General features: G+C 31.4%; 11 protein-coding genes across 11 annotated transcripts; 5 read left to right on the top strand and 6 right to left on the bottom strand.

Moving 5' to 3' along the window:
* Positions 1 to 2,961: 2,961 nt before the first annotated feature.
* VNE69_01136 (Clp R domain-containing protein) lies at positions 2,962 to 5,490 on the bottom strand (the record flags this gene model as incomplete). Its single annotated transcript, XM_065472271.1, has 1 exon — positions 2,962 to 5,490. One exon carries the CDS (start codon positions 5,488 to 5,490, stop codon positions 2,962 to 2,964), a length of 2,529 nt encoding a protein of 842 aa, XP_065328343.1.
* Positions 5,491 to 8,090: 2,600 nt separating this feature from the next.
* VNE69_01135 (polar tube protein 3 (PTP3)) lies at positions 8,091 to 12,155 on the bottom strand (the record flags this gene model as incomplete). The annotated part of the gene is made up of 1 exon (XM_065472270.1): positions 8,091 to 12,155. One exon carries the CDS (start codon positions 12,153 to 12,155, stop codon positions 8,091 to 8,093), a length of 4,065 nt encoding a protein of 1,354 aa, XP_065328342.1.
* A 375-nt stretch (positions 12,156 to 12,530) lies between these two features.
* Positions 12,531 to 13,349, bottom strand: VNE69_01134 (protein transport protein SEC13; the record flags this gene model as incomplete). The annotated part of the gene is made up of 1 exon (XM_065472269.1): positions 12,531 to 13,349. One exon carries the CDS (start codon positions 13,347 to 13,349, stop codon positions 12,531 to 12,533), a length of 819 nt encoding a protein of 272 aa, XP_065328341.1.
* A 537-nt stretch (positions 13,350 to 13,886) lies between these two features.
* VNE69_01133 (elongation factor 2 (EF2)) lies at positions 13,887 to 16,436 on the top strand (the record flags this gene model as incomplete). The annotated part of the gene is made up of 1 exon (XM_065472268.1): positions 13,887 to 16,436. The coding sequence occupies one exon, from the start codon at positions 13,887 to 13,889 to the stop codon at positions 16,434 to 16,436; it is 2,550 nt and encodes an 849-aa protein (XP_065328340.1).
* A 131-nt stretch (positions 16,437 to 16,567) lies between these two features.
* VNE69_01132 (dr1-associated corepressor) lies at positions 16,568 to 16,846 on the bottom strand (the record flags this gene model as incomplete). The annotated part of the gene is made up of 1 exon (XM_065472267.1): positions 16,568 to 16,846. One exon carries the CDS (start codon positions 16,844 to 16,846, stop codon positions 16,568 to 16,570), a length of 279 nt encoding a protein of 92 aa, XP_065328339.1.
* Positions 16,847 to 17,041: 195 nt separating this feature from the next.
* Positions 17,042 to 17,404, top strand: VNE69_01131 (uncharacterized protein; the record flags this gene model as incomplete). The annotated part of the gene is made up of 1 exon (XM_065472266.1): positions 17,042 to 17,404. One exon carries the CDS (start codon positions 17,042 to 17,044, stop codon positions 17,402 to 17,404), a length of 363 nt encoding a protein of 120 aa, XP_065328338.1.
* Positions 17,405 to 17,571: 167 nt separating this feature from the next.
* Positions 17,572 to 18,576, top strand: VNE69_01130 (splicing factor 3B subunit 2; the record flags this gene model as incomplete). The annotated part of the gene is made up of 1 exon (XM_065472265.1): positions 17,572 to 18,576. The coding sequence occupies one exon, from the start codon at positions 17,572 to 17,574 to the stop codon at positions 18,574 to 18,576; it is 1,005 nt and encodes a 334-aa protein (XP_065328337.1).
* Positions 18,577 to 18,664: 88 nt separating this feature from the next.
* On the top strand, positions 18,665 to 19,567 carry VNE69_01129 (serine/threonine-protein kinase; the record flags this gene model as incomplete). The annotated part of the gene is made up of 1 exon (XM_065472264.1): positions 18,665 to 19,567. The coding sequence occupies one exon, from the start codon at positions 18,665 to 18,667 to the stop codon at positions 19,565 to 19,567; it is 903 nt and encodes a 300-aa protein (XP_065328336.1).
* Positions 19,568 to 19,851: 284 nt separating this feature from the next.
* Positions 19,852 to 20,103, top strand: VNE69_01128 (uncharacterized protein; the record flags this gene model as incomplete). The annotated part of the gene is made up of 1 exon (XM_065472263.1): positions 19,852 to 20,103. The coding sequence occupies one exon, from the start codon at positions 19,852 to 19,854 to the stop codon at positions 20,101 to 20,103; it is 252 nt and encodes an 83-aa protein (XP_065328335.1).
* Positions 20,104 to 20,315: 212 nt separating this feature from the next.
* Positions 20,316 to 20,957, bottom strand: VNE69_01127 (tRNA (guanine-N(7)-)-methyltransferase (TRMB); the record flags this gene model as incomplete). The annotated part of the gene is made up of 1 exon (XM_065472262.1): positions 20,316 to 20,957. One exon carries the CDS (start codon positions 20,955 to 20,957, stop codon positions 20,316 to 20,318), a length of 642 nt encoding a protein of 213 aa, XP_065328334.1.
* A 61-nt stretch (positions 20,958 to 21,018) lies between these two features.
* VNE69_01126 (zinc transporter) lies at positions 21,019 to 22,020 on the bottom strand (the record flags this gene model as incomplete). The annotated part of the gene is made up of 1 exon (XM_065472261.1): positions 21,019 to 22,020. The coding sequence occupies one exon, from the start codon at positions 22,018 to 22,020 to the stop codon at positions 21,019 to 21,021; it is 1,002 nt and encodes a 333-aa protein (XP_065328333.1).
* Between the last annotated feature and the right edge of the window lie 116 nt (positions 22,021 to 22,136).

Raw genomic sequence — 22,136 nt, 5'->3', positions numbered from 1 at the left:
CGCATTATTATTTAAGTTTTTATTTGAGACGCCATAAAAATCATTATCAAAATAGTTCTGAGGCTTCACATAAGGTTAAACTTTGACTTTTTGTAGTGCGAAGCCACTAAGTTTGACAGCAGGCTAATTAAGATTGTCTCAATACTGTATGGGTAGTGATAACTCTTAAATTTCTAGTTTTTTATTAATAATTTCTTATTCATTATGTTTATAATTAAGTTGGTTTGCAGGGGTTGAATCGTTATATTGCCATGTTTAAATTTCTATAGTGCCATAAACATTTGAAATTTAAAATAATAAAAAAGTTTATTAAATAAAGTCTTCTCTTGCTTTTGCCTTTTCTAGCCAGCCTATAATAATTCTATAACCCCAAGACACTCACGAAATAATCAAAACTTAAAACATTATTAGGACTTGTTTCGATTAAATTCCTGCATAATGAAAAGATAAAAATCTTGCCTTGGCATCGAAAAGAATATTTCGATGTGGTATAATTATGGAGAAATATATAACGGAAATCCATGATCGATGCCTAGGTTACCTAATTTTTGTAAAACTTTTCACGATTGATAAAACTAGCATTATAAATTATAAGAACTATCCAGGATTCTTCCAAAAGAACATAGACAATTTATTATCGACAAAGTTCACAAAATTCTCGGATTTATACGCTCCAAGTTTGAAATTAAAATGCCAATGCTCAATTTATTGAAATTTTGCACATACAGCTAAATGTTTTGGCCATTATTTTCTGGCACATTCTTGCAGGCTTAAGAATTATTATTTGGGTATCCGTAACCACGTGTCGTATGTGCGTGAACCCGGGATTATATTGAAAAACACAGGCGTCGGCCGAGTACCTGCTAATTACCGTGGAAATGATACTTTTTTATTCATTCTGTACGGAGAATTACGTTCGGAAGGAATTAAAAAAGGGCCTTTTTGTTATACAGAGTTTTTTGAGTTTGCTCAATATTGAATATATAATCAAAGTTACACCTGTCCGTGTTTAAACGTCAGAAATTTCTTGTAGTGTCATATCGTTTGCTCAATCAACTATATTTTCGGTAATACAATCCGTATTCGAAAGTATTTCGCTTTGATTCGACTGCGAAGTAGGTCGGGCAGGTTGATTGTGCTATTTTCTTAAGACGGATGCAACTGTTTTAAAAAGTAATCAACCATATTCAATATTTCGGCTCTGGATCGTTTTTCGTCTTTTGTCAATTCTAAACTCTATTTTTTAATTCAGTAGTTGTGGCTTTTCATTCTTAATATTAAGGGGCATAAAAATTCAAACATGACACTATAACGAATCAACACCCTGTAATGTGGACTGATTTTCAGCGAATGAACACAAAATAATAAATAATTATATATGGCATACGGGGCGTAAGAAAATGAAGTTTTCAACCCCAAAATTGAATTTTTAATACTGTTTGTTTTTGCTATACTTAAGCCTATACCAACCAATCTACAAAACCTCTGAGATTTATGGCAACATTTAATCGTGCTTTATGGAAAATTTGTATCCAAACCTAAAGTATTGCCTCATTTAGACAAAGAAAGATTTCTGATCTATTTTCCCGGGTCCAGGGTTGTAATAAGGGTAAAATTTCTTTTAAAATTATGGCTAAAGTGAGCTTTAGGTAACAAAAATCGATATAGGGTTTTTTTGTTTTTTTTTGCCCCTTTTTTCAAAAATGGAGGAAAGAATTCTGACAAGAGAAGAAATCGAAACTATATATAATAATTTGTTTAATAAAAAAAAAGAACCAAATATGTACTGTGTGTTATGGTAGGATGAGTTTGGTTAGCAAACGGGAATACCTCATTAAATGTACTTGGAAGGACTGTAAGAAGACAGTATCTATATGGAAAGACACTTTCTTTGAAAACAATAGACTCGATCATATCACAATTTTACAGGTACTTAATTTGTGGATTCTTGGCTATCCTCGTAAGAATATTTGTCAAATTTTAGGTTGTTCTAAACGTTCTATATCCTTCATTTTAAAAAAAAAAAAGAAATAAACATTTATGATAAATATTTATCATCTTTGAACAAGATAGGCGGAGAAGAAGTTATAGTAGAAATAGATGAAACTAAAATTGGAAAAAACAAACATCATAGAGGTAAATTAGTAAATGGATTTTGGTGTTTTGGTATGATAGAACGTTCTCCCGAACGCAAAATTATACTTATATATGTATATATATTAAAAAGAGAGATAAAGAAACGTTAACAGCTCTTTTATGGAAATTTGTAAGTACGAAAAGTACTATATATAGTGATATGTGGAGGGCTTACCATTCTTTGAATACAATATTCAATGAACACCACATGGTTAACCACTCATTACACTTTCGAGATCCTAGTACTGGGGTTCATACCAATACCATAGAAGGTAATTGGCGTTCCCTCAAAGCTTCTATACCTAATAGAAATAGGTCGGCAAATAGTGCTAAACTTTATTTATTTAGGTACATGCTTCAAAGAAATTCCACTAATTCTGTTTTTGATGCATTATTAAATTTATTGTTCTAATTTTTATTTTTGTTACTTTCTTCAAATTTTCTTTCCTCCATTTTTGAAAAAAAGGGGCAAAAAAAAACAAAAAAACCCTATATCGATTTTTGTTACCTAAAGCTCACTTTAGCCAAAATTATTAAAAAGTTAAGATATTTAAAGCTCAAAAAAAATTAAGGCGAATAAATTTCTTAAAAATTTATAAACTACTTTAATGAGCTTTATTAAGCGTAAAATGTATTTCTTTATTTCACGGCTCGAGTCCAAATTCAAAACGTATAAAAATATAGAATGACCGGGCTCTGAATGTTGCGCCTCAAATTTATACATATCAAATAGTTAGTTAACATTAAAAAAACAAGTAAGCAAAATAAATGCTAAAATATATATGCAATATAAAATATAAAAGAAGAAATTTATTTTGAATTCTTTTAGTATTGATAAACATACTCCCCTATTTGTTCTCCTACTTGATTTTCATAAGTTCCATAGCATTTTACAAACAAAATTGAGTTGTCAGTTCTCTTTAGTAATATTTGCGTCAGTGCACTTATAAAATGAGTCTGTACTAATCTTTTCATCAATCTTGCTCCGTACACAGATGAATGCGCTTTTACTACTATTTCCTCGGCCACTGCTTGACTTATTACAAATTTCATATTCTTTTCTTCTAGTCTCGAGTTGAGTTCATTAATTTGATATTCAAGAATCTTACTAAGACAATTAAAATCTAATTGGTTGAAATAAATGACATTATCAATTCTGTTGACAAAAGGCGGCCCAAATCTCTGTAATACCATTCCTTCTAGTTCTGATCTTTCCTTTTCTCCTATACTAGGACTATTCATTATGACATGTTGACCAAGATTAGAAGTCATAATTATTACACAATTCCTGTAATCCACGACCACACCCTTGCCGTCTGTAATTCGTCCCTCGTCAAGTAGTTGATACAAAACATTGAGCACAGACTGGTGGGCCAAATCTACCTCGTCCAAAAGGATGACATTGTAAGGCTTTCTTCTTATGGGCTCAGTAAGTGTGCCCCCTTCATTGTACCCGACATACCCAGCAGAGGCACCTATTAATTTAGTCACTGATAGTTCATTTCCATAGTCACTCATGTCGAGAACTACCATGTTCTTCTCATCATCAAACAATTCAGAGGCCACTGCCTTGGCCAACTCAGTTTTTCCTACACCACTAGGCCCTAAAAGTAAAAATGCCCCAATGGGCTTGTCTTTCCTTGCGAGGCCCACTCGTGACTGAAGAATTGAAGACACAATGGCATTGACTGCTTCATCTTGCCCAAATATTCTCCTTTTAATTCTACTAGACATTTCTAATAATCTTTCATTCTCTTTCATAGTCAACCTCTTGACCGGTATTCCTGTCCAATTGCTTATCTTCTCTGCTATGTGGTGTGTCTCAATTATTTCTACTCCTGTCAATTTCTTAATTTCTTCTTCTAATACTGGGATCACATTCGTCTTCAAATCATAGGCCAAATATGACTGCCTGTCTCTTTCGGCTTGGATTAGTTTCAATTTTGTATCTTCTAATTTTTTACGTAATTCTTTTGCCTGGATTATGTCCTTTTTCTCATTTAGATAATTTTCCTCTAAAGGTATCAAAGATTCTTTAATATTTTCTATCTTCTTTTGAACCTCTTCTAGTTTTTTATATATAATTTCTTTATCTTGTGTATTTTTGAGATCCATTTCTAAACTCGTCTTTTCTAATTCAAGTGACCAAATTTTATTTTTTGCCTCTAAAATTTCTTTGGGTTGACTTTCTAGGGAAATTACGGCGCTCGCACATGCACTGTCAATTAAATCTATGGCTATGTCCGGCAGTCTTCTATTCGGAATGTACTGCTTAGAAGATTTTGCAGCGTAAACTAAGGCATTGTCACTTATTTTCACCCCGTGGTGTAATTCCATTCTTTCTCTAATTCCTCTTAACATTGTAATTGAATCTTCTATTGATGGCTCTCGTACAGGGACTTGTACAAACCTCCTTTCAAAGGCGGGATCTGATTCTACATATTTTCTATACTCGTCTTCTGTAGTAGCTCCTATACATTTTATAGACCCATTTGCCAGTCCTGGTTTCAACATGTTGGCCGCATCCATGGCACTGTCAGAAGTCTTTCCTGCTCCTAATACAATATGTATCTCATCAATAAACAAAATCACGCCCGGTGTGCTCTCTGCTTCTTTTATGAGATCCTTCAATCTTTGTTCAAAATCCCCTCTGTGGCAGGCTCCTGCCACCATTCCGCCTACGTCGACATTGTAAATCTTAGCATTTTTTAATCCTGGAGCTTCTCCATTCGCAATTCTCTGTGCTATGCCATTTACTATCGCTGTCTTACCTACACCTGGTTTACCAACCATAATCGCATTACTCTTCGTCTTCTTACAAAGTATTTCTATAATTTCTCTTATTTCTTGTTCTCTACCAATTACAGGATCAAAAATATTTTGTCTAGCTTGGTCGACCATATCAACTGCGAATTTTGACATAATATTTTCTGTATCATCAGCGTTGACATTGTCCATCTTTTTATCGCCCCTAAAGTTTTTTATCTTTTTTATTATTTCCTCTGTATTGCTGAGATAACTTTTTATATGGTCAAGATTTAGAATATTGATCAAAATAGAGTCAACAGAAACAAATTCATCATTAGTTTTGAATACTTGTGACAATTTATAAGACATTTGTGGCTCAACTGGTTGACCAGCTTTCCCGAATGTATTGATTTTATTGATTATTTTGTCAGTCCAAATATTTGTTTCTTCTTTTGATAAGACCTTTCTTAAGATCGAATTCGAATTTTCTAATAAGACATTTAGTAAATGTTCTGGTTCTAGTTGAGTGTTTTTATTAAGTTGTGCTTTTGCAATTGCTTCTTCAATAAGTTCTCTTGCTTTGTTTGTGAATTTTGGATTTGTCATGAGGATAAATTTTTGAGTCTTTTTATAGTTTTATTTTTTCTAGAAAATTCTAGAAAAAAATATTTGGAGTTTTGAAAATTCTAGAAAAAAAAAACATGTCTCAATTTTATGGATAGAAAATTCATGAAAAAAATTATTTATGGAAAATTAAAATTGTTTCAAAAATTAATTTAAAGCTTTTTAATTTAGATTTATTAAATCTGGGTAATATTTATTTTTCTTGTATAATTTTAAAATTAATACATGATTGTGTCTATCAAAAGTTAGTTTTAAGTAAACTGACAGTATATATTTTAAAAGTTATATCTTAATTTCAGAAAATTAAATATGATTATTTTTTAAATTAGTTTAAAATTTAAGATAGTAGGCTTTGGAGCATTTTCACTTTATCCCCCCCCTTACCAATATAAATTGAGAATTTTTAAAAAATATCCCCTTTTTTCGAAATTCGAAGCGGAAAAAATGTGAAGGAGCAAAAGTCAAAAAAATAAAGTTGTAATAAAATAGCATATTTACCAAAAATAAAACAATTGTTTTTTCGTTTTTTTTTTTTCAATTTTTTAAAAGTTTCCTTCTTCCAATTATTGATCAAGATTTATCTTTATTGTACATTGCAATGTATAACAACGAAATCTCTATATAAATAATATTTATAAGGTTCATTTGCTGTTATAAATGAATATTTTTCAAGAATTAAAGAATTTCCCAAACATGTAATGTTTTACTTTTGGAGCTAAAATATAACATATCTTATTAAATTGACATTCTATGCGATTCAATAATTCTTAAAAGAGCATAAATATAACATTATTTTTACTTTGTTTGTCTAGAAAAACCAATAAAAACCTAAAAAACAAGACTAATAAATATACTACCAAACTAAGAATAACCTAACCTAGAATCTGTTTTAAACAACATAAACTGTGTATAAACATGTTTATCTTTGGCAAAAATTAAATGTAATGACAAAAGAAAGCAATAGGTTAAAACATATTTTTACAAATTTAGACTTCTATTTAACTCATAGTTTATTAGAAAACATTATTAAATTGGTTTAAATAATATATTTTTTATAAATTATGTTCAAATTAGATATTTATAAGACCATTTTTTTACTTATGTAAATTTTTCTCTGTTCCTTTCCGCTCTGGACGCTTCGACTTTTGAAAAACAGGGCTAAAAATAAAAAATTCTGTATTTATATTGGTAAGGGGGGGGATAAAGTGAAAATTAGCCGTAGGCTTTAATTTGTTTTTAAATATAATTGGTGTACCTTATATTTTTTTAAATCTATATATTATCTTTTATGTTCCGAACTAAACAATTTGCATTTTGACGCTAATTTCTTTTTTGACGACCCACGGACTCTGTGGGGTTTCATTAAGAGCCGTCTTGCTGTAATTAATTGATAATAATACAGAAACTGATAATTTTTTTCTTATATTTTTCCTCTAATGGCATATAAAATGCAGATACTGGCAGATCAATTTGTATTTGCTAGTATAAAGCTAATTTTCAAGATGGCTCGTAGCTTCGTGGTCAAAGCCATGTGTTTTGCAAAAAACGCCCCGGGTTGATACCTTATACTCATTAGTAAGTTCGATCTTAAAATGTGTTATATCTTTTCACAATGTGAAATGTAAGCAAGAATCAATTTGATGCACGAAACCTACGTGCATAGCTACGGTTGATTTCATTCTCGTCGCCTTTGCACCTTAAAGCCAAAAATAGGTAGCGTCAAACCCGATACACTCACGTAAAACATCATATAGATTTAAAAAAAACTTTAGGAAGTGCATCTGGCGGGAGCTCTTGGGCCAAATTGAAGAATTAAAAAAAACAATAGCAGATTTGGGGACTCTAACATACTGGATTCTTTTAAACAGATGTTGAAACTTGTGGGCGACGAGTGGTTCAATATGCCTATAAAATTCATTTTAATGATGTTGCGGTGTAAGTAATCGTGTGCAAGATGCAGATGATAATAAATGTTTTGCGTGTTAGCTTTACGATTTCTCTTTTGGCGCAATTAACCCCGTGCTTAATAAGAATTTTTGTGCGAAGCAACTTGAGCGAATATAGATATTATGGTTACCAATTCTTCTAGTCCTAATGTTCAAATGACATGGCGAAGTTTTTTACGTCGGTAAGTTTAATTGTGTAAGTTTTTTGGAATTATATTAAAGTCTCTCAAATAAAAATGAGTGTTCTTTCTTTTTCCACTTTTAAAAAGTCTAAGTTTTAATTTACAATGGAGGTAACCATTTTAAGGAAATTTTACAGTCTTAGAATTTTATGATTGTTAAAAAAAAATTTTTTTTAATGGATAAATTATATAAATATTTTCAGCTATATTAAAATGCTTTAAACATCTTTTAACTTTTTTATCTATATCATAGGTACAAAATGATTCGTTTTTTTACAAACCTTCTTTGTTTAATCGTGTTGTTATAGACAATTTTGACAATAAAATCTTGTACCTTTTTCCAGGCAGTTTTTTGTCCACTGGACTTTTAAAAGTGTACTGCAAAACAGAAAAGAGGTATAAAAATTTTACACTTAAATAAAAAGGGGGTTATATTAATAATTTATTCACAATATTATCTCTGGGTAGATGAAGCTATTCCTAATCTCGGCCTTGGTGCTAAATCGGGCTGAAGGGCTAATACCGGGACGGTTCCTCTGTTTGGAGGCGTACCTGCTGTACCTGCCGTACCCGCTGTACCTGGTGGTCTTGTGGGTGTTCTTTGTGGAAGTTGTGTACTTACTTCAGGTATTAAAGACGGTATAGCGTTAGATGGCGAATTTGGTATATTAAAAGAGGTGTTCGTATTTTGCGTATAAGGAGGTCGAGCTACTATTAATGGATTTGGTCCTGGATTTCTCACAATATTATCTTGTTGTCTTATGGGTTTCTTAGTAGGATCTGGATAAGGATAACTTGTATTAAGTCCTGTAGATATATTAGGCATTCCACTAGTAACCACTTCATTCAATACTGTAGATCCAGGCTTGGGTGGCTCGAGTGTCGATGTCACATTAGTACCATTTGGTGTTCTTGTAGTCGTGACATTCTCAACTATTTTCAAATTCGGGACTATATTTTGTTCAAGAATGGTAGATGACACATTATTTGGCTTTCCAGTTACGACAGAGATGCTATTAAAAATATAACTTATCAAGTTTGAAGACGAAACATTGGACGAAATATTAGTCAAAACTTTAACGAAATCTTCTTCAAGTATCTTTGTTGGATTAGACGTAGGCTCGGAGTTAAATTTGTCCATCTTATAAATTGTAGAATCAGGTATCTTCTTAATTAAATCAACAAATTCTTCTTTACTAATATGTAAAGCATTAGCAAAGGCAGTGGTCTTCTTAATCATTTCATTCTTCACTAAACTTGCTTCTGAGGTGTCATTGATCATGTGCTTGGTAATATCAAATTTCTCTGTCTGTACTAATTCTGATTTTTCTTTATCTTCTTGATTTGTAAATCCATTGATTGGACTTACAAATCTATTAGCTTTTTGCTTGGCCTTTCCTTCTGCGATTGTGTTATCTACATATTTCTCCAATATCTCATCGTCTGGGACATTATCTAAACTATTAATTATTGGTTCCTTCTTACTTTCTGTTGGCGTTTCACTTATCGCGATATTTTTATCAGGATCGATATTTGACAATCTTTTCATTGCTTCCTCTTCTTCGAATGTCTCTGTGATTCCATATTGTGGAACAGTAGTGATGTGTTTTTCGCCATCAGGATTGGTAAAAGAATAAATTTTTATAGAGTCAAGTTCTTCCTTCTTTCTTTGTTCAGCCATAGCATTAGTCAATTCAGTTATCTCCTGTATCTTTTCTTCTTCATTAGGATACAAATTCAGTCTTGGTTTTACAAGATCTGAAAATTCATTCCAGGGAACTTGTTCAAGTGTACCAGTTTTAATGTGTAACTCGTCAATATAATTGGCGTCAAGTTGCTCATCTCCATTAGAAATAAATTTGCCGGGCGCATTGTTAAGCGGAGAAGGCAACGGAATATCTGCATTATTAACTTCAGCTTCGTAATAAAGTTCTCCATCTGGTACACCAGGTCTTTCTCCTTGATTATGTCTCGATTTCCAATTAGATGTGTCAATACCTTCTCTCTCCATTTGTATTTTACCAGATGGTTTCATAAACGCCACTGCTTTCTGAACATGAATCTTGTTACTGTTCTCTCCCATATTCAAAAATCCATCAGATGTCTGGATTGTATTCAACCCACTATTCACTTGGTTACGTGTGACTGTATTTCTGACAATATTACTAAGAACATCTGTCCTATTCTTCACAAATTCTTCGCCTTTGTCTTTAGGTTTCTCATCAATAAAAGTATTAAGTGGGAATTTTATAACCGAATTACTAATATTGACTTCTGTACTGTCAGGAGGAATAACTTTCAATATATCAACTTTCTCATTGGAGAAATCACTATAAAAAGCCTTTTCCAAGGCTTCCTTCTTTCTTTCTTCCATTTCATTTTTTACAACTTCATCTTTCGTCTTACCGACGGCATTTTCGCCAGTGTGAGCAGTCGCGAAATGTGTGGCAATCTTGGCTGCTTTTTGTGGATCAACATCATTGCTTAAAGATCTTAGAACATCTTGTCGGATCGAAGCCTCTTTGCTCGCTAAAGCATTTGCAAACTTCTGCTCTGCGAAATTCTTCGCAGCTCTGGCTTCACTTATTGTACCACCTGCTTTAAGTATTCTGTCGGCCGCTTTCAATCCTTCTTCTTGAATCTTCTTTGCCTTATTCTCGGATGCTATCTTTTCTTCTGTAGCCATAACTTCTGCATCTTTATGTTCTTTAGCAATTTCATCTTTAAGTTTTTGCTCCGCTTCCGCACTCTTCCTAGCCATTTCATCTAACTGCTGTTCTTTTTTGGCTTCATTAAGTAATTTCAAAGCAGATTTAGGTAGCGGGCTGTGTCTCTTCTCGAGTTCATCTACGTAATCGAGAGTTTCATGGAATATTTCGGCAGCTTGTCTTGAATTATCCAATCCTTTCTTAATAATATCTTTGGCAACTACAGGAGAACTATGAGCAATGTGCAAAATTTCACTGTTAATATTTTTCGTCTCATCTATTAAATCATCTGCGGCTTTTCTTGGAATATGAATATTCTTTTTATTGGATGTCTCGTGTATATAACTCGCATGGTCTGAAGCTAACTTTTTCATCTTTGAATCGAGTTCATTCATCACTTCTTTTTTATTCTCTGGATTTTGCGCGATTTTTCTTGCTGCTTCTTGAACTAATTTGGTATTTTCCGAGACCAATTGAGCTATTTCTGGTCCATTATTTTGTACGAAAGATCTTCTTTGTTCGACGGCATCTCGAATATTTGCTCGTTCTTTTATTAAATCAGTTGCTATTTCAGGTGGAACTCCTTTTCTTACTTCATTATTAAACTCTGAAAGTAGGTAACCAGTTCTTGCAGCTGCTTTCATTGCATCTTCAGGTGAACCACCACCTTCTTTAGACAATTCAAATGCTTCAAACATACGTCGGCCGATTTCTTTTGGTGTTAATTGATTTCCTAATTGTCTCAAAAATCCAAGTTCTTCTTCATTCATGTGAATTGGATGTAGCTGCGGGAATATAGTCTGCTTAATTGTCTCTTCGTTCATAGTTTCGATCATCTTATTTGCGTCATCTATTTTCTCTTGTTCAATTTCTGCCAATAAATCTTGATGATTTGCAGCTTCAAAACTTTCTTTTGCATTGTCCTTTAGAGCGTTCGCTAATCTTGTTCTTTCTGCCTTTTCATTGGTAATACTTTGCTCGATTCTTTCTGCTAATTTAGCTGCTTTTTCTGGAGGTACGCCGTGTTCTACTAGATCTTCGAATTCGTATTGCGCAGTATGTTCTGCAGATGGAACAGGTCCAACAATTGTTTCATCAATATTCTTGTTAACTTGTTCTAGAGGATGTTCAAGAGGTTCGACAGTTGCTATCAAAGGCGCTGCTTTTTTAATATAATGTTCAGCTTCTTCACCATAGCTAAATCCAGTAGGGTTTCCGTTACGATCTACGTACGGTGCACTTATATCGCCATTGGGAGCGCGTTCTAATATTTCACCTGCATCTTTTAATACCTCATTTGTAGCATCTCCAACCTTTGGTAAGAAGTTTCTGAACTCTTCCATCATTTTTTGCACAGTTAAAGTCTTATCAAGCTCTGGATTTACACCTGGTTTTACTTCTTTCATTGATGAATAAACCATCGGCGCAGATGTATTAGGAGTTTCTTTCAGCGCTTTCTCCACTTCTTCGTCAGTTAACCCAGTATGCGGAGATACTTCTGGCCTTATTACTTCTCTCCTAACATGTTCCTCTGGCGGACTTGGAGGGAAATGATGATGGTGGTGATGATGACCATGAACGCTCTTCTTTCTAACGTGAATTACTGTTCCTGTGTGTTGATTTTTTCTGTTACCTTTATTTTTATTTCTTAAATCAACATCTACATGGTCCGGGTCATCATGTACAGTGTCGCTAGTTATTATAGTATGAGATCTTAATGAACTACGCTTTAAACTACTTCCTCTTCTATCGGATTTGAGTATTCTTCCTAGTATTCTAACTATTAGTACTAAATATAAATTTTTTCTCATTAATTAAATCATTGCAAATTCTTTTTTTAAATGTTTTTTTCTGAAACAGAGTTTTACTTTGATACACAAAAGAAGTGATTTTTGATTGATGACATAATTTAATTAATTGGTTATATTAAAAACGGTTTCTCTGATGTGTAATAACAAATTGAACCAATAAAAAAATAAAACACGTATTAAAAAAATATTTTAATATTTTAACCAAGAAAGCCATATTTCAAAGATGATTTTAAATAATAGCAAATATATTAAAAAATTATTATATTCGAATTTTGTAAAGTTTTTTTACCTAAAAGTTGTAAAAAAAAACATTATAAAAATTTTTAAAATTAAAAAAATTTGTATATAGAAAAATAAGTATAATTTTTTAATTCTTTAATTTTCTTTAATTAATTCAACTTCTTCGAATTTCCCATCTTTCTTTGGTTCATAACATTTAAATTTGTTTGATCCATATCCAATGCTCAATGTAAATCCTGATTTGCTCCAGATTAAACTGTAAACAGGCCCATCAAGAACAATTTCTTGTTTTAAATATTCTTCTTTATATTTCCAATATATAAAAACTTTACCATCGTCACCACATGAAGCAAAACAAAGAATACTAAAAATATTATCAGGAGCTATACAAACTTCTCTTACATAACAACTATGATCTCTGAATCTTACAATTTCTTTTTCATTTTCCCATATGGCAATTGAATAGTCAATTCCACCTGAAACAATAAAATTTGAATTAGAATCAATGGTAGAAATTCCAAACCTATGAGCAGTAATTTCTGAAACTTGAAGATTCTCTCCTTCTTGGAAACTTACTGTTCTAATTTTGCCGTCTGCACATGCACAATGAATATTATATTTATTGTTATAAGATGATGAAATATCATTTATAACGCCTGTATAAACTTGATGTTCATATTTTATGGCATATGAATTTTTGAAATCTTTTTTTAATATTAATAACATACCAGACGAAAAAGATGCGGCTATGTATTCATTATTATGCATAAAAACAGCTTTTAAACATGAGCCATGATCAGATTTAATTTCACATTCTAGAGAGAAATCGAGAGCATTGTCGGGCTGGCTTTTATTCTCAAAAATTCTTATTATTCCATCAATAGATGTTGTAACTATTCTTTTTTCAAAAATGTCTTTTTTAATACTTTGTATGGTTTCTTTATGCACATCCATTTTTAGGGGGTGTGGATGTTTAATTAAGTCACTTTGTTGTTTTTAACAAACAAACTTATTTTTAAAAATATAAAAAGAAAATTTTGCATAATAAAATTATTTTATGGATTTGGGATTTTATAAATTATAACCAATAATGTGTTGTATCAACATACATTAGAATACTTACCAGAAATGTGTGAAATATAAGTACAGCAAGTTTACTATCTAATTAAGAATGCTTGTTTTATCATACATGCATATTTAATTTTAACGATAAAAAACACATGCTAGTATTAGCTAAAATAACTTTTATTTCTTAAAACTGAGTAGATACCATAAACTCCACCAATTATATAAAGAAAGATAACTTGCTAAGTTTTTATATATAGTATGCCTTTTAATGTTAAATTATATAATATAGCCTTTTTTGCTTGATGCATATGAGATATACATTATAGAGATAAAATGTTTCAACAAAAAACGCTACATGTTAATTTCCAATTAAGAATTCTTTGATTTTTCTTTTTATTTTTTCAAAAATTTTACCCCTAAAAAATGGTAGACTTTCACATTAACAAAGTTCATAATTTAATGGAAAATCAAAAAAATATTAGAAACATTTCGGTCATTGCTCATGTAGATCATGGGAAGAGTACATTGACTGATACATTAGTCATCAAAGCTAAGATTGTATCAAAAGATTCTGGTGGTGGAAGATATATGGATACTAGGAAAGATGAGCAGGATAGAGGTATTACTATCAAGAGTACAGCTATTTCCCTACATACCAAATTGGACCAAGAAGTTATTGACGCGTACACCAAGCCAGGTGACATAAATGGTACTGAATTTTTGATCAATTTAATTGACAGCCCCGGGCACGTAGATTTTAGTAGTGAAGTTACAGCAGCTTTAAGAGTCACTGATGGTGCTTTAGTAGTAGTCGACTGTGTAGAAGGAATTTGTGTACAGACAGAAACAGTACTGAACCAGGCCATGGAGGAAAGAATCGTCCCAACATTAGTTCTCAATAAATTAGACAGAGCCATCTTAGAATTAGAATTTTCACAGACCAAATTAGCAGAAAGTTTAAGAAGAAGATGCGAAGGATTTAACGCCAAACTTTCTCAGTTAGGCCACACATTCAAGGTTGAGTCTTTGATGCCAGAAAAAAACGAAATTTCTTTTTGCTCAGGTTTACAAGGCTGGGGATTTACTCTTAGAACTTTTGCCAGATTCTATTTTCACAAGTTTAAATTATCTGGGTTTGAAGGCGAAAAAAGACTTTCTATGTTCTTATGGAGTATTCAAGTGTCTTGTAGTTCTTCTGATCCATTCGATCCAAATATGAAACACGTCAAAAAGCCCAATCCAGAGATGTCTCCTTTCGTGGTTTATGTTTTAAATCCAATTTACAAGGTCAGAGATTTGTGCAATGAAGGCAAGATAGAAGAAATTAAGGAATATCTAAAGTTATTCAATGTTGATTTTAAGAATGTAGTATTAATGGGAGAAGGTAAGTCCTTGTTTAAAGTTGTAATGAGAACTTGGCTCCCTGCCGCAGAATGTCTTTTAGAGCAGATTGTTCTTAAGTTGCCCAGTCCTCTTCAGTCTCAAGCTGTAAGATTTGATCATCTCTACGAAGGTCCTGCCGACGACGAAATTGCCCAGGCAATTAAGAGATGCGATCCCTCTGAAGATGCACCAGTAATGATGTATGTTTCAAAGATGGTACCAGGGAATGATAATAGATTTATAGCCTTTGGTAGAGTTTTGTCTGGGTCTATCCAACCAGGAATGAAGATTAGAGTCCAAGAGCCCGGATATTCTCCGTCTTGTACTACTAATGCCAATAAGACTTTGGTTCATAATAAATCAGTATTGAGAACAGTAGTCATGATGGGAAGAAGTAACAAGGATATTCCAAGTTGTCCTGCTGGGAACATTGTGGGTATCGTCGGTATTGATGATTGTCTTAAGAAAACTGGTACTATTACGAATGTAGAAAGTGCCTACAATATCAAATCCATGAAATTTTCAGTCTCCCCTGTAGTGAAAGTTGCAGTCAATGCCAAGAAGGCAGAAGATCTCGGAAAATTACAAGAAGGTCTCAATAAATTAGCTCAGTCAGATCCTTTGTGCTTAGTAGAAAGGAATGATAAGGGACAAAGTACAATTGCCTGTGCGGGTGCTTTACATTTAGAAATCTGCCTTAAAGATTTAGAAGAATTATATGCCAAGGTGCCTATTATTTATGACGAGCCACTTGTCACTTATTTTGAGGGTGTTACTGAGGCAGTCACTGTCCCTAAGATGACTAAGTCGGCCAATAAGCATAATAGGCTTTACATGACAGTGGAACCTCTGACTGAAGATTTGACTAAATCTCTCAATGACGTGAAATCAGATAATCAGAAGCAGCTCGCCGCCAATTTTAGAGAGATCTTGAATATTAATGAAGACTGGGTTAAGAAGATCTGGTCTATGGCTCCCGAGTTGAGTCCTGAAAATATGCTAGTAGATGGATCAAAGGGTATTTCTATTATCGGAGAAATTAAAGAACATTTAAGCACTGGTTTCAAGGTTGCAGTAGGAGAAGGCCCACTCATTGGAGAGACGATGAAGGGAGTGAGATTTGATTTAAAGGATGCTACTCTTCATGCGGATTCTATTCATAGAGGAATTAATCAATTATTACAGCCCACTATTAAATTATGCAAGGGTCTTTTACTTGCTGCTGACCCAGTTTTATATGAGCCCATTTTCAAGGTTGACATTGTCACCCCTGACGAGTATGTCGGAACTGTCACTACTATTTTATGTGGTAAGAGAGGAAATGCTGAGGAATTTACTAGTATGGCGGGAAATGTCACTACACTTATTGAGGGTACTTTACCAGTAAGAGAGTCTTTTACTTTTAATGAAGAATTGAAATCTGCTACTCAGGGTAAAGCAGGTGCTTCTTTGTCTTTCTCTCATTATGCTGTACTTCCTGGGTCTCTTTCTGATGAAGGAAGTTTGATGGCCAAGACAGTTGCTCAAGTTCGACAGATTAAGAAGATTAATTCATCTTTGAATCCCGAAGACTGGTTCGATAGATTATAATAAAATAATCTTAAAATTAAGAGAAAAGGTCTTTTTATATTTTTATAAGATATATTTTAAAATATTTTTAATTAAAGTTAAATTAATTATAATTTTTCTTATAAATATGATACAGTTATTTAGTTTTTATTTTACATTTCTTGTTCTGATGTTACATTACTTAAGAATTCATATTTTGGATTATCTTTAATCACTTTCCTTATATGTTCCACTGTTATTCTATTCCCTTTAGTACTTTCTAATTCTTTATATGTCAATTTTACTATTTCTTCTATAAACATTTCTAGTGCTTTACTTGTTATAAATGGGACACTTACACCCATTTTCCCTACTTCTTCATTTGACTGCATGATTTTCTTAAGTCTTGCTGCAGGGAAAACAGATCTTAATTTTTTAGAGTTGTCTGTCATTTTATAAGGGAATGAATTTAAACATAAATATATTATTTATGCAGCATAAATAATATGTTAATTTGCATTATGATTTAAATATATTTATGTTAATTGTAGTATGAGATTATGCTGCATAAATGTTTACTTAGAAATAATTTGCATAAATTAGTATAAAAGTAAATCTTTTATTTCTTTTGTTTTTTTTTTATTCCCATGTCTGATCTTGACACTAGAGTCATAAATGTCATAAAGAAATCCACTTTATTTTCCACTATCCAGTCTCTAATAGAAGACGATATTATAAGCGAGATAGCTGTCAATATCGAAGATATTCTTAAATCTTCTACTGGATCATTTAGTGAGAAACAAGAAGATGTTTCAGATTTCATTCTTGATTTTCTAGAAGAGCGAGAGATAGAAATTGACGAAAATGAGGCCGACTCTTTTGCGAATATTCTTGTGTGGATTTATGAGGAGTACAAAGTCCAGGACAATGTCATGTACAATAAAATTATGAAGATAAAAAGCCCAGAAGTGACAATGTCTGATAGTGAGAGCGAGACAGTAGAACAATAAAAGTAAATTAGATATAATATTATTATAAATGACATGTTTTAAAATATTTAACAAGAAGATTGTCTTGTGCTAAATAATTGACTTTTAATAATTTCTAAATTGAAATATCTTATAAAATCTTACTTTTGTTTATGCTTGTTATCTTTTTAAATTACCCCTCTTTTAAAATGAATGTCTCAAAGGACTACGCCTTTATTCACAAAAAAACAAAAAAAAAATTAAATAAAAAAGACAAAAAGCTTTTATATCGTACTACTCTATTTAACTCTTTAAAATTATCTGTTCCTTATCCCGATTTACTAGAAATCGAAGACATAAAATCTCCAGATTTAATATTTTACAATAAATTAAAAAATCTGCATAATTCTGTGCCTGTTATAAAAAGATGGAAATATAAACATTTATTCCCTCTAAATTATAAAAAGAAAGATTACACAATTCCCTTGTCAATAATAAACACAGGTCTAGAATTATTAAGACTTAACATTTTAGAAGTAAAAAGAAATCAAAGCGATAAGCAGAAATTTATGAACAAATTATTTCCTAAACTCGGGAAGGCGTCAATAAACCCTAGACGACTTTATGAGGCATTTGGAAATTTTAAGCCTTTTGTGTTTCCGTATGGGGAGCCATTTGATTTTACATGGGAAAAAGAGAAAAAGAGATTTAGTCCTGGAATGTTGACAGATGAATTGAGACTTCTGTTGGGGATGAATGAATTTTCCCCGCCGCCGTGGATTTTTAAAATGCAGAAAGTTGGGCCTCCGCCTTCTTACCCGGATCTGAAGATACCAGGGGTGAATACAAATATCCCGCCTGGGTGTCAATATGGATATGAACCAAATAGATGGGGGAAGCCACAATTTATACCAGAAGAGAAAGAAGAATATATATATAATTTAGAGACACAATACACATCACTATGTAAGAAACAAGAGCCCAAAGATGAACTCAAAGGCGGGGCGGAACAAAAGTTAGACGAGCTTAAAGGCGAAGATAAACAAGCTGAAAAAGAACAAATAAAAAACGAAGAAGGCAAAAATGAAGAAGAAAAACAAATAAAAAAAGAAGATGAACAAATAAAAAACGAGATCAAAAAAGAAGAAGAAAAACAAATAAAAAGAAAAGACAAAAAGAAAAATCAAAAATCGAAACTAAGATCAAAAATATAAAACAAATTAAAATTTAAATAATTTTTTAGAAAATGCCTTATTATTTTTAAGAATAATCTTATTTCTCTCTTTTTATATTTTAAAGTTTATGCATATGGAAAAATATAAATTTATAGAAAAATTAGGAAGAGGTACACACGGAACTGTGTACCTCTTAGAAAGTCCTAATAAAAAGGATCTAGTCTGTAAATCAGTAATAGAAAAACATTTAAAACATGCCAAAAGGGAAGTATCTATCCTTAGTAAATTATCCCATAAAAGGATAATCAAACTAGTCGAATTTATCCAGGCAAAAGGATCATCTTTCATAATTCTAGAATACGCCAACAGAGGCACACTGGAAACAGTGATCTCATTTTTTATACAGAAAAATAGAAAAGCCACAGACTTCTTACTTTGGTCAGTACTGTCTCAAGTATCTGAAGGACTAGAATATCTACATTCTAAAAATATAATACACAGAGATATAAAACCAAGTAACATTCTAATAAACTCAATAGAATTTAATAAAGACGAAATATTAGAATTTAAAATCTGCGACTTCAGTCTCTCGTACCAAATGGAAGACGAATTTGTAGAATCGTCAATAGTAGGGACACCATTTTATATGGCACCAGAAATAATAAATAAAAACAAATATAACACAAGTGTAGATATTTGGGGACTGGGTGTAACTCTTTATGAACTTGGAACACTAAATAAACCATTTCAAGGGGAGACACGAGCAGAATTGTACAAACAAATTAAGAAACAACAAATAAAACCAGGATTTATAAAAGATAAAGATTTAGAAGATTTGGTATTACAATGTTTTAGAAGAACTAATAGAATATCGGCAGCAAATATAATAAAAAATTATAGTGTAAGATTACATTTGTCAATGTTAGATATGAAAATTAAAGATATGAGAATAGAAGAATTAGAAAAAAAAATCAAAATGTTAGAAAAAAAACTAGAATGGCCACCGACGCCCACAAATAAAAATATTTAAAAAATATTTTTATTAAAACTAATATAACTTTAAAAAAAATATTATTTAATTTTCAATGTGTTTTGTAATTAAAACTAATATAACTTAAATTATAGATGATTTTCAATGTATTTTGATGTAAATACCATAAAAAATTTTATGTTATTTGATCTGTGTTTTATTATAATTTTACATCTTTTTAGAGCACTTTATATTGATCATTTTTTATTTATCAATATATCTATTTTAATATATGAAACTTGTTTCATAAGAATTTTAAAAAAATAAAACTGTTTGTTCTAAAGATGCCAGAATTCTTCGACAAATTTCTAAAACTTTTTACTGATTTCGCGTCTGCTGTTTACACTCTACTTTTAATATTAACCATAGGATTAGTAATAATGGGCATTTACCTGATTACTAGACCCACTGAGTCCGAGAGATTTGAACAAAGACTTAGGGAAGAAAGACTACTTAGAGAAGAAAGGGAGAGAGAAGAGCGAGAGAGAAAAGAAAGAGAGAAGAGAGAAAAAGAAGGAAAAGAAGGGAAAGTATGAAAAAAATAAATAGTCTAATATTGAATTGTTTTTATAAGTAATTAATAAATAATTAAGAAAAAAAAATAACTATTAATATTATTATTAACTACCCCTTATGTCTACTATTCTCAACATTAATTTCAAAAAAAATAACTATTAATATTGTTAGTAAAATTTTTTTGTTTTTTTATAGTACCAATATAACTCTATTAAGATTAATCTTAAAAAATTTATTTTTTTATAAAAATTCCCGCATACGTAGCACCAGTCTTCACTCCCGCTCTTAATGCCTCATCTGTGTCTTTAAAAGTCTTTTCATAATACGGATCCACTTCATCAAATATTTGTATAAACAAATTACTACCTAAAATAGTCTCTTTCATATCTTCAAATAAAGACACCACATCAGTGGAAATATACAATCTACCCTTAGAACTTAATAAATATTCATAAATATGAATCATCTGTCTACAAACAACTCTACCTTTCTGTTTTCTTCTTTTAAAATGTGGATCGGGAAAAAGTATAAAAATTTTATCGAGACTATATTTATGAAAAATATTTGGCAAGAAAAGCAAAGCATTGGTTTTCATAACTGAACAAGTGGTAAGATTCAATTCTGAAATCTTGGCCTTTACATATTCAAATACTTTATCTCTAATTTCTAATCCTAAGATATTGTGCGTACCTTCTTTCATTAGAAATTTTCCATATCCGCAACCAATATCTAAAAAAGATGGTGGAAGTCCATTTTGAAAACGGTGTGACCAATCTACAGAAGCAGGAGAAGAAGGTATTGTTATTTCGGAATCTTTAAATGGATTTGAATGTGCTCTCTGCCTATAATCTCTCTTAGAAATATTGCCCTCCATTGATAAGCCCTTTTGTCAGTTATAAAAAATAATATTAAAAATTTAATTGAAAAAAATGTATTTAATTGTTTAATGGTTGGTCGTAACAAATAGATTTTTGTATATCAATACACGTTCCATCAACTAAAAACCCATTTTGTCCATAATGAGACATAGGTGTTTCGATTTGAATATTTACCACATCAATATTATATTTAGCACTGAGTACAGCTTTAATCTTCTGTAATAACTTCTCATAATCATTAATTAGCAAATCATCTGCTAAAACAGTAATCATGGTGGCATATCTATTAGTAGAAATCGCCCATACATAAATATCTATTATCTTATAAATATTTTCTATATCTAATATATCAGTTTTAATATCATCAACTACTATGTCTTTAGGCGCACCTTCTGCTAAAATGTAGAAACCATCTCTGATAACAAAGATCGTTGAACCGAGAACAATAACAGAAAACGAAATAGTACACAAAATATCAAATATTACATATTTGGGATAAAAATATGTAAAAATACCTGCTATAATAACACCAACAGATTGTATAAGGTCTCCTATAATGTGAATATAAGCAGCGCGTATGTTCAAATTTTTATGTTTTAAGTGATGCGAATATTCATCGTAATGTAAGACGTATATCGAAATTAGATTGACAAAAAAACCTACTACTGCTATAGCGAAAAACATTCCGCCGTCAATTTCTTTAGGATGTACTAATTTATGAATAGCTTCACATATTAAATAACCTACTGCTACCCATATTAAACTAATAGAAAGTAAAGAACCAATAATCTCAATTCTGTAATATCCAAATGTCATCTTAGAATTGGCGCCTTTTTTAGACCAATACAGAGCTCCTAAACTTACACCAAATCCCATTACATCTACAAATAAATGTAAAGAATCGGCTAATAGGGATAGACTATTAGTTCTGTAATGACCCCAAAATTCTATTAACATAAATATTGTTATAATTATAGATACTTTTAGTATTTTAGAAAAGTCGGCGTTGTTAGAACATGTTAAGTGAGAACACGAAGAATCTTGTTGTTTGTTAACCATAAAAAAAATAAAAAATTTTAGTTTTATTAATTTGTAAAACATTTGTTTAAAATTGTTACAGATTTGACATCCTCTAAAATGTGAATTAATATAATATATATAACAATATAAAGGAG

The sequence above is a fragment of the Vairimorpha necatrix genome, chromosome 1 (genome assembly GCF_036630325.1).
Source record: "Vairimorpha necatrix chromosome 1, complete sequence".
Classification (NCBI taxonomy): Eukaryota; Fungi; Microsporidia; family Nosematidae; genus Vairimorpha; species Vairimorpha necatrix.
The sequence above is the reverse complement of the archived record's forward strand: the minus strand, read 5'-3'. Positions and strand labels throughout refer to the sequence as shown.